This window comes from Crocodylus siamensis, chromosome 10, assembly GCF_052110815.1.
Source record: "Crocodylus siamensis isolate JL-2025a chromosome 10, ASM5211081v1, whole genome shotgun sequence".
Lineage (NCBI taxonomy): Eukaryota > Metazoa > Chordata > Crocodylia > Crocodylidae > Crocodylus > Crocodylus siamensis.
Genome location: NC_143404.1, coordinates 68,917,274 through 68,932,046, shown reverse-complemented (window position 1 = coordinate 68,932,046; position 14,773 = coordinate 68,917,274). Strand labels below are relative to the sequence as shown.

Below are 14,773 nucleotides of genomic sequence, written 5' to 3'. Positions count from 1 at the left end.
CAGTTAAAAAAGAATCATTGTTAAAAGGTTTTTTTCTGCTGTCTCAGAAGTTATTTTAAATAAATACTGTAATCAGTGCTGTTTATCCTAAAATCATAGGTTTGCTTTAAAAAAAAAAAAAAAAAAGAAAGAAAGAAGTGGTTGCAGGTAACATTTTGATTCAAAATTTGCCTAGATTTTTTTTCCCTTGCCCTTCTTAATCTCATGGGTTTTCATCAGTGTTCATTAATTAGACCAGTGGGGTTATAAGTACTCATAAGTGTCTACATACCTTTTTTTTTTTTTTTTTAAACCAATGATGGAAACTGCTTCAGTGCAAAAGCTTTGTTTATACTAGGGTTCCCACTGGTTCAGCTAAACTGGTGGTGAAATTGGCCTCTACAGGTCTCAGCTGTAGGCACAGTTTAAATTATTTTGGTTTCCCATGACAGGTACATATTTCAGGTGGAAATGAGTGGTCAAACCTGAAAGCTGAGGTTCCTTCTTCAGCATTGGATTTCCTCAATATAAAACAAAAAAGAAATATTTTAAAAAGAAATACCTAAACATAGAAAAGATGAAAACAATCACCTGTGGAGTAAGGAAGAGAGAAGTAAAGACATCTTGCAATCACTTTAAAATATAAGCACATACACAGTTGCTGAGTCTTTTGTAATGTTCTTACCATTAGAGTTTTTTGTTTATGCTAGCAGTATTCTTGGGCATAAGGGCTACCATATCTGGTAGGTTAAAAATGCAGGAATAGTTGGGTGGGCCTTATGATTGTACATTGTGTTATGTCTTTGTTTCTCCACATGCATGTTGGTGGGCATGCACATTTATTGTGTTCTGTGATCACTAGCATCTAAAACTATACCCAGGTCACATCTGCTTAAAATGCAGTATGCAGTCTTGCCACTTGATGGAGTGATCATAACAAATAAAAGCATGGCTTATGTTCAAGCCTCAGAATATTGTTTACTAAGAAGAAATTCTGACTGTTGTATTTAAAATACATTGGCAACAACAAATCAGTACCTCAAAAGATATTGAAGATTATTTTGTACCTATGGTTCTTGGACTCTAATAGCAAGTATGAAACCATACCATCAGTAGGCTACCTTTTGTTAGTCTGCTACAAGCCAAAATATTCAAACTGGCCATGTTAAGGCACCTAAACTTTGTTTTCTAGTGTTTGCTCATTGGCATATAACTAAAAATAGTAGACTTCAATATTATAGCTGATCAAGAAGTGCTTAGTCAACTTTTCATCTTCCTTCAGGCATATCTCCTTAGAATTGCGTGATGAGTGATGATTTGGACATTCTGAACAGGGAGATTGAGAGGTTATTACAAAGCAGCATCGTGGAAGAAAGCACTTTAAATTCAGACTGTCTTCAGTTATCAGCTGCAGACTCCTTGGATATAGCTACTGATTTGGACAATGGAGCAAAGTACAAATTAGTGAAGGTATATAATACCTTGATACACAGTACTAGGGTTCTCAAAATAGGTTATACCACTCTTTCATGTTTGTGGTATTTATGCTTTTGGGGGTTTTTTTGTTTTTTTTTTTTGAGGGAGAGAAGGTTGAGATCACACTAAACAAGTGTACAGAAAGCAGACCATTGACTTTTTTTTCTGTATGTAGTATTAGTTTTTAATTGCTGTCACAGTGGCTTAGATTGCAGAAATAGAGCAGTTGAATTCCTTTATCTCACATAAACTGAGAAGAATAGCAAATTTCTGTCATTCAGTTAGTGGTGGGGAAATGATCATTTCCCTAGCAGTAACAAGTGGTTAAAAATAGTAAATTATATGCCTTTGGGGTTTGTGAGCTTGGGGTAGTTTCATTGTTTTTTATCGTAAGTCAAATTGTTCGGAGGGTGTGTTGTAAATATTTAGAATTATATAACATAATTATCTTTAAATTTGCCTGTCTCGCCTTCCAGGAATGTTACCGGAACCCATTTTTATCCATATTGGAAGTCATTCACACCTTCCATATTGTCTTGCCCCCCCCCCCCCAACTACCTGATACAATAATAGGCCACCCTGACTGGCTCAGGACCTGCATGAGCAATCAGAGTTAATCAGAGAGCGCCAGAACATCATACACATACTCCCCTGGAGAAGTGCGGCAAACTTGCAGTAGTTCAAAAGAAAATTCTACAATACATAGTTGTGTAAGCGTAGTGAGTGCAGGAAGGATGCACACTGAGGAAGGAGGAGAAAGACTCTGTTAATCCCCACTTTGACAGTATTTTTTGCAAAAAGCTACAGGTGGAAGAATATGTGCCTGAACTCTGTAGTCAGCATTATTCCATTTCTTGGAAAAGCTCCTTTGTACACTCGCTTTTTTAATTGTCTTCTGCGGTTTAGAATTTACCTTGTTTCTCCTGCTTTCCTATCTTACAATTTTCTTGCTTGCAGACTTGCCCATTATGCTCCTCCAGCTTGGTAGACTTCTTTGCCCTTTCTTCAGGATTTAAATTTATTTTGTTTGCACAGTAGAATAAGTTTTTTTGATCCTGAAACACTTTACATAATTGTTTATCAGAAAATGGTTTTACCAACTGTGTCAGTTGCTGTGGATAGAGCAGAAGTGTAAACAAATAAACAGTTGTTACAAACTTTTTTTGGCCTTATTCAGGCTTTCATGAACGATATAAGATGGCGGTTTTCAACCTTTTTTCTTTTGTGGACCCATAACAATTTTTGAGTGGAGGTGCTGGTTTGAATTGTAAGTGTGGGTATTCACATACTTTTGATTGATCACAGTCATCTTTCATGGACCCCCTTAGACATAGTTTGTGAACTCTAGGTTGAAAACCACTGATGTAAGAAAACAGTGTTTCCTGAAATATTTATGAAACTGTTCATGTTTGTAGTGAGGACATGGCCACAGGGGCAGCTTTTCACTTCTGAAGTCCATTCTGAAACTCTTTAGTATTTGAAGCTGTGGCCTTTTTTTTTTCTTTTCCCCTGAAGTTTTTGCTATGCAACTGGCGAGTCTTTCCAGATGTGGAAAGTTACACTGGTACAATTTGCCAAAGCTAAATAAACTATTCTGTTTTAATTGAATCTACGTTAATGCTTTTAAAATTAGGAATATTGCATTGTTAACAAGAAAAGAAATAACATTCCTTGCCAACCTACTTAAAATGTTTAACCATCATAACTATTTGGCCTGCTTTTTCTGTAAGTTTGCATTTGATTTGCTGTACAGTACTCCATACTATAAACTGTTAAAGATAATGTGCAAAATGTTGTGTGTTTTAATAATTAGAGTGTGTCAGTAATGCATGAAATTGAGCTAATTAACATAATCTTTCTTGATTCTTACTTGAAAAAGTAGCACAAGACCAGGGGAAGGATTGAGTACGTGTCTGTAAGTTAACCAACCGGTCATTCTTATTTGGCTTTAGGCAAAACTCTTAAATTTAAAACCAGTACTGATCTTTTCTAAGATATTTAGCCTTATTTGATTACAGTTTTTAAAGTGGAAAAATTTCTTTTCTTTATTTTCATTACTTAAAATAATTTCTTCTACATGTTTAGGGTTTTCTATTAGTGTTTATTTTCGGTTTTCCTACACTGCCATGTAGACCTGCCCATGACACAAACAGGTTCATGAGACTACATTCTTTAGGGAGTAGACAGATCAATCTTAAAAAAGTATTATAGCAATTTATCCTTTACAGCGGTCATCATTTTTGTTGCAATGTCTTTCCTAGGAAAGAAAATATGAAACTTATTTGCTATTTTGGTGTACCTGTTCCTTTTTATTAACAAACTTTGTAACAACTTAAAATTCTGAAGACTTCCCTGGAAATGCTAATGTATAAAGGAAAAGTAAATAAGCTAAATAAACTTCCTTTTCTTCTTTTTTCCCCCAGGAGTCTGCTTCAAAAGAAGGATCAATGGTGTCTGTGTCTCCATATTCTTATCAGAATGAACAGGAGACTTCTGAATTGTCAAATTCAGCCCGTGCTTTAGAGATTATGCTGAATGACACTGATCTATTGCTGCCCTCCTCTGGCTGTCTTCATTCAGATCTACAGGGAGAAACCATCCAAACCTCTAATGCTGTGTCAGGTAAAGCATATAGAGGACATTGAAGACTCTTCTTATTTCTTTGCATTTTATCTGGAATTTAAATCTCAGAATTTGGATATCCTCTGCTGTAACTCTTAACATTTCTTCATCTTCCAAGGTAAACAAAGATGTAAAATATTAATTGTTTAATCTGTTGTATCATAACTGCTTTTATTGCAATTTCTTCTGGATGTATGAGTGTCACTGCAGTTTTCTGATATTTTAAAATTTTAACCTTATTAAATTATAAAACTAAATTTATGAATATAAGCATATAATGATATTTGCAAGGGTGACCTTTCACACAAGACTGTCAAGTTCAGAAATAAATTATGAATGTGTTGAGTTAGCAAAGCTAGGAGAGTGGTTCAGTGTTCTATTACTGTATTAGCTTCAAATTTATTTTTTGTTCCTGGCTATAACATAAGTTATAGCCAATTTCTATGAATACTGACTTGGTATAGGCTTGTTTAGGTGGTTCTATTAACAGTAGCATCCCACTGAAGATGTCTTATGAAAAGTCCTTTAAACACGGTTTTCAACACAATTGTGTAAAAAGTTCCTTATTTTATTTAGTTTGTAAATGTGGGGATTTAAAAAAAAGATGGCAGATCATCAGGGTTACATTTTTGTGTTCTTCTAAATTTAAATAGACATATGCATGGGACCATTTGCTCACAGGTGAACTCTAGAGGGCTTTGTGCCTAATATGTCATAAGGGATAGTATAATTCTTGAAATGAGCCATCTCATCAGTGCACACTGCAAGACCTAAAAATAGTGAAATTGAAAGTAACAGCATACTGAAATCCCCTTATGGACTGGTTATTGGCTAAATTCACAGCATGCCAAATATACATTTCAAATCTGCTCAGTTCTGTTATTAAATTTAAGTAGGATAAAATGTATCATTCAGTTTTGTTACAGTGCACAAGATATTTGAAAGAATTGCCAAAGTTTAGTCATAAAGAGATGTTAATAGAATGTTTAGGTTTCCTGTGTGGAGCAGATTTTAACAAGAATTTAAAAATTAAATTGTGACTCAGTTGTGTTTAGTACTGTAAAATTCTTCATTGGCCCAGGTTAAAAGTTTATAATTTTTCCAAGGAAAGGGCATGAAAATAGTTCACAAATAAGTACAAGTTAGTTTTTTTAAAATCAGATCTCTCAACCTTGCAGCAGCAACATATGTCCTAGTTGCAGTAAAACAATTATTATTTCATCTTAGCAGGACATCTGAATTTCATGCATTTTGTTTTAAATGCTGTAGCATGGATGCTTAATTAATGCGAGTAGTTGATCAGATTACTCCCAAATTACGGGGTCTTTTATAAAGTGGCCTTGCCTTGCATGTTTGTTTTCTGTCATTTTATCTCTACTATTTCTCTGCTAAGGAAATCTCATAGGAGTTCAGAAACTAAATAAAATCCATTAAATCAACACAGACTTTCTCTGTAGTTACCCCCTTCTCCTCCAGGGAATTATATGATAATACTTTTTTTTTATATATAAGTCTGTGTTGATTTAATGGATTTTTTTTTTATATATAAAAAAGTCTTTACAGCTGAACATAATTATATCCAAGCAGTCCTATTAGAGAGAGTTTTAGAAGGATATGTTTAATATCTTCTGAAATGCTGTCTACTAACATTACTAAACCAGTCCTTTCTCCACTTCTTGAAATGTTCTTCTCCAAAGAGGAAAGAAAATGGCATTTCGGCAGTATCCAGAGAAGATACCCAGAGGTGACTTCTCCAGATAAACGAACATTTTTTTTTTTCTCTTGGACTCTTGAATCAAATTGTTCAGGCTGACTCCCTCAAAGATTTTCATTTTAACCTCTTGTCCTGATTATTCCATCAGGATTTCAAGAAGTGACAGGCAGTTTCAGGCAGCTGGGTACAATTCAACTTCTAAAAGACTATTGGAGTTTCCAGATGAAACATTTTCAGCTTCTTTTAAAGCTGCTTTATAACTGAAATAAGATATTTGTGTTCACCCAAGTGCATTTTCAAGCAAATCGTTATACAAGAAATTTTCAGATAGGATTTCTTCATGCCATCTAATTTGGATTCTGAAGACTTTTACGAAAGGAGCTTTCTAGATGGTTTCAAATTTTTGCATAGTCATCTTGTTTAGGATTCAGGCTTGAATGCCTGTATCCATTTACTGTGCACAGAAGGATAGTTAGGTAATGAAGAGATGCTTCCTTTCGTTATCCAGAGAACTCCCTAAGCGTCTTGACATGGTTCCTGAGCTTAATAAAGCTTTAATCATAAAAGGGGTTGTCAGAGTGCTTCATTAATTCTGTGCAACCACAAAGTAAAAGTTGGTTTGTCATACTTTTACAGGCTAACTTGGGCATTTCTAATCTTGTGAATGACCTGCAAATTGCTTTAGAAGGCAGTATTTTACCTCAGGGAGCAGTCCTTACTATGGACATTTATACACATACATTTGTCTGCTCTGCACGTGAGCTGAGGTGCCCAGTGCTGCATCACATGCATTTGTATAAACAGCAGTTAGCGCTGAGAAGATGGCAGCAGTGTGCTTTTGAAATAAAACACCTTCAGTGTAAGTGCATGCTGCCACCATTTTGTCAGTGCTGATGCACATTTCACCATTTATGCAAATGTATGCGCTACACAAGCATGTGTACAGATGCCCTATAATTCTTAGGCAGTATATAGAGTATTAAAGCTTTTCTCCTTCTATGTGTGTTGCTCAAGCTACTTTTAGTCTGATGCATGTCTTCTCATATGTTACCTCAAAAGACTCGTGGCACTGATTTCAGATCCTTAAGATAGCTTGGCAAGGTTTTTGCTGTTTTATTCGGCTGTTGAATCCCTGAGGCTCACAACTAGACCTACAGCAATAATGAGATGACTATTACAGAAGTAGGCTGTTGAGGGCAGGTTCCTTAATATCTTATAGTGTCTTGAAAGTATACCAGGTGGGGGACAGAGAAAGAGAGCAACCTGTTTGAGGAAGCTCTTAATAAAGTAATTGCTGAAACCAAAAAAGGGAGGGTAAGCTATTTAGATTCCAGGAAAGAGGTAATTGACTTTCAGCGATAAGCAGAATCCTCTACATGTTGCCACTTCCTCCCATCTATTCAGCTGGGACTCTTGAAAGTGATGGAAGTAGTCAATCAAGGCTTGCTGAACCAAGATAAGTGAAACCTCCAACATTCCCCAGCAGTGACAAAATACTGCGAACAGAAGCGGATCGTTTCACTTGCACACAGAAGAAACATTCTGAGCATCAAGCACCCTTTCAATTCCAGTTACTGGGTTTAGTTGACAAGAAGTAGACTCAGCAGAATGAGGCCTTATTCAGTTTTTCTCATAAGACAGGCTGGATTTCACAAATGGGATCTCTGTGCAAGCAGCTAAGTTGATTCTACTTCCAGCACTGTGCTGAATGCATTACTCAAAGATGGCTATTAAACCTCATCTTTGCTTCTTCCCTACTGTTTGGAACAGTGGGCAGAATTTTCCAGAGGAAGGAATAAATGATACGAAGTTCCATTCAAGTCTCGGAGACCATGTTTGTCTGTGTTTAAAATCAGTGGTGTGCCTTCTTTTCTCCATGATGTGCTGGAAAGTAATAGGGTGATGATAACTTATTTGGGGGAACTGTCATTTTGGTAGTTGAAGATTGTTTTAAAAACAAATAGAAGTTTAGTCTCTGTGCTGGTAGAAAAATGTAAAGGGAAGAAACAGTTATATTGGGAGAATTTTGTGAGTGAAGCAGGTGCATGCATGGTAGTCATCTTTTCTGGGGCATAAATTAGGGAGAGAAATTACTCTGCTGCTGCAACTTTCTCTGATGCTAGATCCCAGCAGCAACTAAACTCCACTCTGTCCAAGTGGAGAAATGGGATCTTAATATTTTTCAGTCTTGTTCTTAATATGTTCCTGGTATTAATGCAAGTTGTAAAACCTCAAATAGAGGTTCATGTTCTGTTCAGAGGTCAAGTGAAAGAAAAGCGACGTTTTGCCAAAAGTCCCTTCTAGAAAATACGTAATTCTTGTTTTTAAAATGTTTAAACATTTCCAAATTTTGTATATCTATAATGTCAGCAAGGTACTGATAAAATGATACATTATAGTCATGGAGAGTAGCAGTGAACTACCACTCTTTTCCTTGCCACAGATTTGGATAAGCTTCTGAGAGAATAATTGGTTTCTTTTTTCAGATGTTATGGTTTGTACTTCAATAGTTTTAAATAAGCAGGTTTTGAAAATACTAATAACTGCCTCTGGATATAAACCTAACTGCAAGATTGTTTTCTTCTATCTAGAAACGTATGAGTCAGCTTTTTGTTGTATAGGGGAAAATGTGTTTAATTCGGCACTAATTTTCACAGGGTTTTTTTTGTTTTTGTTTACACACACTCATAGCGCTAGATTGTGGATAAGTGTGCTGGAACAGTAATTATAATCAGATTGCAAACAGGACAAAAACTGTGCCCAGTTTCTTTGATGGACCTTACATTATTCTAAGGAATATTTGAAATCTTCACTCTACATTTTTTATTATGACACCAGTTTATTTGTGCACATTTTCTCAAACTTGCAAACTGATCAGTAAATTCCTTTTGCCATTAGTAAATTTAATTTTTTTCAGATTCGTAAGGAGGTGTTTGTTTGTAAAAAGTTAGTTTTGTAAAACCTGTACATTTTTGGGATTAAATACCTGCACTGAGGCTGCGTCTACCTGAGATGCTGACTGTGCATCTGTTTAGTACTTGCATAATCAAGTACTAAATGACTCTGTAGGAACCCAAGTTACTGTGCAGTAGCATCAATTAATGGCTTTTTAATGACGCTGACTGCACGGGAGTCCAAGATTACTGTGCTGTAGTGTAGCATCGTTGTTGCTGCCACTTGTGTAGACACGGCCTGTGTAGCCTCAAATGCAGCATTTAATATAGCTGACAGCATTGTTTGTGTATAAATTATCTGAGTATATACTTCAGCCTTCAATTATTCAAAATGCTTAAGGAAAACCAGCAATAATTTTGAGCCCTGTTAGTTAGACATATGTGGAATACTATGCAATACTTTACCTCTGGAGTCGCTTTGAAATCTGAGTTTTTGCACTTTCTGTAATTGTGACTTGTACATTCAGTTTACCTTTGTATTTGCATTCTTATTCAGTTATAGTGCAAAGAATTTTCTGCTTTAAATTTCTGTTAATAGATGCTGCAGAATCTCTAGACCAAGCAATTAAGCTTTGAGCCCTATGTTTATTTTTAGAGTTGCAGTTTGGGAACAGTGGTGTTCCTGCTATGGAACAAGCTATAAGTTCAAAGTCAGTGACAGTTGAATCTGAATCTAATCTTGACAACATGGAAAACAGTTCTCCTGGTAAGTTTTCTTTCTTTAAAAAAAAAAAAAAAAAAAAAAGACTTCTGTTCAATTTAATGTCCAAATATATTTCTTAGGAAGAGCACTATATTCTAATGCCCCTGTCAGTGTAGAGTTTTCAGTAAAAAGCAAAGATATGGTCACTTACCCAGATGATTTATAAACACAGACAAATCAGGATAGACAGGTACATCCAACATTTAATTCAGAGGTTGATTTCACTCTTAGCAGATGGGTTTTTTTTCTCCCTTGTATTTTTCTGAATAAATTGAAATCTTGAACTGTTGGTTACCTGTGAAACTGCCTTTCTTCTTGTATGCTACTGCAGCAGTTGAGATCAACCTAACAGTCCCTGATTTAAACAGATGAGTGTTAGCAGCTGGGCAGTGGTTTAAGAGGAGTCTTTGACCATTAAGAATAGTGTAATAATCTCTTCTACCTATACTTGACAATTAGTCTGTTTATCTAGGTCAGGGGGTGGCCAACCTGAGCCTCAGAAGGAGTCAGAATTTAGCAATTTACATTGCCAAAAAGCCACAGTAATATGTAATGATGTGATGTAACAGCTGTGGAAGCTGGTCGCTGCTTGTGCAAAGATTCAGGGAGACAATATTTACTTCTTAAGAGCTGCAGGTTGGGCACCCCAGATCTAGGTTTTGTCCACAAGCAGCATGGGCTGTGGAAAAGCTGACTTGATAGATTAATGCTCCTGTAAATAGTGATTTGCTTTTAGCAGGAAGCACTGTTTGCGATGAGTTTTGCTGTTTTCAGTTTTTTGCAGTGCGTCCACAGCATTAATAGCTCTTAACAACTTTATTTTTTTTATGCTTTTTGGAGGATCCCTTCTGAAAGGATTTGTTGTAGGGATCAGTTGATCAGGATTGATTGCTCCACAAAGATGGGTGGAATACATACTTTGATCACTTGGTGATTTATCTTTGGATCAATAATCTGATAAATTTCTGCACTCTGGTGTCTTTCACCTCCTAGAAATGCCCAAGAAACCTAGACTGAAATTGTTGTAACATTAATGGCTTTGGGTTTTTATCAGATTTGTAAAGGTTAGCTCTAGGTTTCTGTTGCCATGAGCCAATCTGCAGCTGCTGCTTTTTTTTTATTATGGTAGCACCTGGAAGTCCTAACTTGCCTCAGGTTTCCACCCATAAGCACCCAGTATGAGTGAGTTTCTCAGAGTTGATAAATAATAGTGAGTGGTAGTGCCATTGTCATATGATTTGCAGTGTATTTGACACATTCAAACTAGCTCTTAAGTGTTGAAAAAGATAAAAACAAACAAAGAAACAAACAAAAAACCCAGCCTGCCAGTATATCTTTTTCCTGTATTTTATTCTTGAGAATTTAAAAAAAAAACCCAAAACAGTCACCCCCACCCTGATCAATTTTAAACTTTTAAATTTTTTTTTTTTTCCAAAAAATGGTAGAGGTAAATAGGGAACAGACATTTGACTGAAATGACTGTAAACAGATTGTGTCTATAGCGTGGTCCATTCTCTGAGTTATCTAACTGGGAGTAGTCATTGTCTGGACTGTCCTTTAGGCACAGTAATACTGTTTTATGAAATCCTGAAGTTATTGGGGCCAAAAAGGAATTTTGAGAGGTAGCTAGCCATGTTAGTTTTAAGTCAGGCAGAACGCAGGATAGATTTGTACCTTCTATAGACTAACTAAATCAGAGATGCATGGTATAAGCTTTTTTTAAAGCAACAGCTTCATCAATAGGAATTTTCCCATTGACCCTGCAGCCAGGATTTACATCCCTTTATATTTAAGGCATATACAGAGTACAGGGATGTAAATGTTGTCTAAAAAATACTTGTTTAACCTCCCTATAATTATATTGTTTAAACAATCAGGTAAATAATTAACCAGTAACACAGCAGCTCCAACACAGCTTCTGGGACTCTATCCCAGCTCTTGGGGCCCTTTGACTGGGGGTGGGTGAAGAAGAGGCAAGCCCAGCCAGACAACAGCCCACCTGAAGCCATGTGCTGGGAAAGAGGGAGCACCTGTGGAAGAACAGCTAATTGCTTAATTGAGTCATTAGAATGCTTCCTGTTTTTCTCATAGGTTTTGGGTACTAGTCTCTGTCCCCCACTCCCCTTCTTCCTCGCTCCTTCCTCCATCCCTCCTGCCTGCCCTACAGTCTTCTGCTGGGGCATCGTGTGGCTTCCCTGCCCGGTTCCTTGCCAGACTGAGTTGGTGGGGAGATCCAGTAAACTCCCTCATTATCACCACACTTAACAGTTAATTGTTTAACCTTTCACATCCCTACTAGTGTATTATGGAAGCTTCTAACATGCTTAAACCATGAGAGACAAGGATGTATTGGGTGAGCTATTCCTAGCAGCTGGATTATGTTGACATAGCATTAAGTGAGCCTGTAAGCAAGCCCTGCTGTCAGATGGAACACCACAGGTATTTAGGAGAGAGGTTGCCTGTTTTTTTCTTATCATGACCACAAAATGAAGTGTAGAATTGCATGACAGTGTGTAATAGGATGATTTTGCTACCTTGGACCCTGAATCTGTAAGAAATCTGAGTGCATCAGAAAAGCACCCCCACTTAGGGGTATATCATCTTTTACGTATATATCTAGTTTCCCAAAGAAAACTTAATTAGGTTTGGAAAAATTATGTGTTTAAAAAATAAATAACTTATTACCCTAAATGAGGAATTCTTTCTTAAAATTTTACTCTTTAAGTGTCAGCTTTAGACGATAAAGGTGAGCAAAGCAATGAGGAGGAACAAAAAGCCATCAAGCCCACAAGTAAGGAATTCAAGAAAACATGGGGTTTTCGAAGGACTACAATCGCTAAGCGAGAAGGTGCAGGAGATATTGATATAGACACTAGTGAGCAACAACCGCAGCAGCAGCAGCAAAACTTGTCCCTCCGACGTAGCGGACGGCAACCCAAGCGTACTGAAAGGGTGGAAGAATTTCTTACAACTGTAAGACGTAGAGGGAGGAAAATTATTCCTACTTCGCTTGAAGATTCAAGTGAACCTGCATCCTGTCCAGTTACAGATGTTGAGACTGCCTCTGAAGGCAGTGTAGAGAGCACCCCAGATGTAAAAACTAGCACTCAAAAAAGGGACTCTAGAGATGGTAAGGATCAGACTGTCTCAAAAAACAGAGGTGGAAAAGATGACGATGACACTTCTGATAGTGATAGCGATGGATTGACTCTGAAGGAACTACAGAATCGTCTAAGAAAGAAGCGTATTGAACAAAAACCTGCAGAATTGACACTGAAAGAGATACAGAACCGCCTTAGGAAAAGACATATTGAACAGAATCCTGCAGAAACAGGTGGTACCCAGGAAGGAAATCAAGTGAAGGCTGAGGTGCCTGTCGAACAAGAACCCGAGTCCACAGACTGCACTGAGATTGACAGTCAAGTAGATGCATCTGAGGATCCTACAGAAGAACTTCAGGTCAAGAAGGAAATAAAATCTCCCTTGGGAGCAAAGGTGATCAAAGGTGAAGAGCCTGAAGAATTCATGAAAAGCAAACCTGAGTCTGAGATTTATGATCCAAATACACTCTACTGTATCTGTCGCCAGCCTCACAATAATAGGTAAGCTGTACATATGGAAAATGTTATCTAAAACAGCAGTCAGCAAAGGTTTCTGGTGGTGGGCTGGAATGGCCCAGCTCGGGGCCAAGTTGGGCTGACACTAGGACCTGGCCATATGTCCATGTTTGCGGGCAGAGCCTCCTGCTGAATACCACAGAGGCCCAACATCACTGCTGATGCCTCAGCTCCACCGGCCAGATCCAGTGACTTTTGGTGATTTCATCTGGCCCATGGGCTGTAGATTGCCAAATCCTGATCTAAAAATACTGTTTAAATAATGCTTCTTTTCCAGTAGGAAATAAGTCTTCTATTAATGTTTGCATTTTGGGACGGAGATAAATATTTTTGGTAATCTGAGGGAGTATGAAGAATATTTAATTTGATTATATTTAATAGAATGCATGTACATATTTATTCACATTTCTAAGTTATAGTAAGTTACTGCAAGTATATTGCTATTCTGGAATTCTGTGTTACTTACACTTCAGTATCTTGTCATCTCTTTCCAGATTTATGATTTGTTGTGACAGATGTGAGGAATGGTTTCATGGTGACTGTGTGGGGATTTCTGAGGCTCGTGGGCGGCTGTTGGAAAGGAATGGAGAGGACTACATTTGCCCAAATTGCACCATTCTGCAGGGCCAAGATGAGACCATTTCAGAAGCAGACCAACAAGAAGCTAAGTCAAGGCAATTAAATACTGATGGTACAGAGCTCACAAGTATTGGCGTAGTCGAACAGAAGTCCATTGAGGACCAAGGAATCAAAGGTCGGATTGAAAAAGCTGCCAATCCAAGTGGGAAGAAAAAACTCAAGATATTTCAACCTGTAAGTATTTTAGTTGTCTTATTTTACCAGCTATATTGGAACAATAGTTCATCTATGGGCTATGACATTTAACATGGTTTTTATATTTAAAAAATACTGTATTTAAATTGATGTTTGTTTCTCTTCTGATAATTAAATATGTTGACCTAGAACTGAATTAGTAGTACAATTGTTAGAACATTTTCATTTTGAAATGCAGATTTACAAACTGTACATCAAGATTCAGGGAAAATAATTTAATTGCATATTAGGCATCTTTTAGACTTTTTAACATGGTAATTTGGGGAGTCAGGGCACTGACTCAATTCCTTTTTTTTTTTTTTTTTTTTTTTAATTACTCTTAAAATTCCAGATTGGTTGGTTTTTATTTTAAAATTGTCCTTTTTCAAATAAGTGCAGAAAGTGTCCAATTAGTAATGTCAGAATACTTGTCAGTTCATACTCGCAGACGGTCCAGTTTGTCTACTTCCAGCTAGTTTTAAGTAGTTTGATCACATAACTCATTTAAGCTCTTAATAAGTAGAGCTTGTTGTTTAAAAATGGCTCTTAAAACATGTCTAATATTTTAGTAATTCTTTCAGACTGTTGCCAGTGTGTATGGAAATTATAACTTGCACTGGATTTCTGTGTTGGCTAATTCTACTCCAGTTCTAAATTCAGGGATAAGTGAGAACTCTAGAGTGAAAACTTTATGTAACAAGCATAGAAAGTCTCCACTCATCTACTACAGACAAGTTTGTAAAATAAATACCTTTCATTATATTTATTTTTAAAAGAGCACTTGTATTTTATATTGATAAGTTTTAATGCATTATTCCCATGTGTTGATACTAATTTTGTCAAATTCAGAAATGGTTTTACAGATGGGTAAGGATTATTTACTGTAATAACAAGT

The 14,773-nt window shown here is 36.7% G+C and overlaps 1 protein-coding gene across 3 annotated transcripts in view; it reads left to right on the top strand.

Annotated features, from left to right (window-relative positions):
- DIDO1 (death inducer-obliterator 1) overlaps window positions 1-14,773 on the top strand; it is a 73,171-nt gene that overhangs the window by 11,693 nt on the left and 46,705 nt on the right. Inside the window, exons 1-5 of one of the 3 annotated variants that reach the window (XM_090064570.1) lie at window positions 1,267-1,443; window positions 3,879-4,077; window positions 9,341-9,451; window positions 12,174-13,050; window positions 13,560-13,878. In XM_090064570.1, coding sequence (XP_089920696.1) covers window positions 1,285-1,443; window positions 3,879-4,077; window positions 9,341-9,451; window positions 12,174-13,050; window positions 13,560-13,878 — 1,665 coding nt within the window. In that variant the 5' untranslated portion in view covers window positions 1,267-1,284. Of the gene's footprint in view, window positions 1-1,266; window positions 1,444-3,878; window positions 4,196-9,340; window positions 9,452-12,173; window positions 13,051-13,559; window positions 13,879-14,773 lie in introns of those variants that run through there. The other 2 variants (XM_090064568.1, XM_090064569.1) reach the window with 2 other exon arrangements.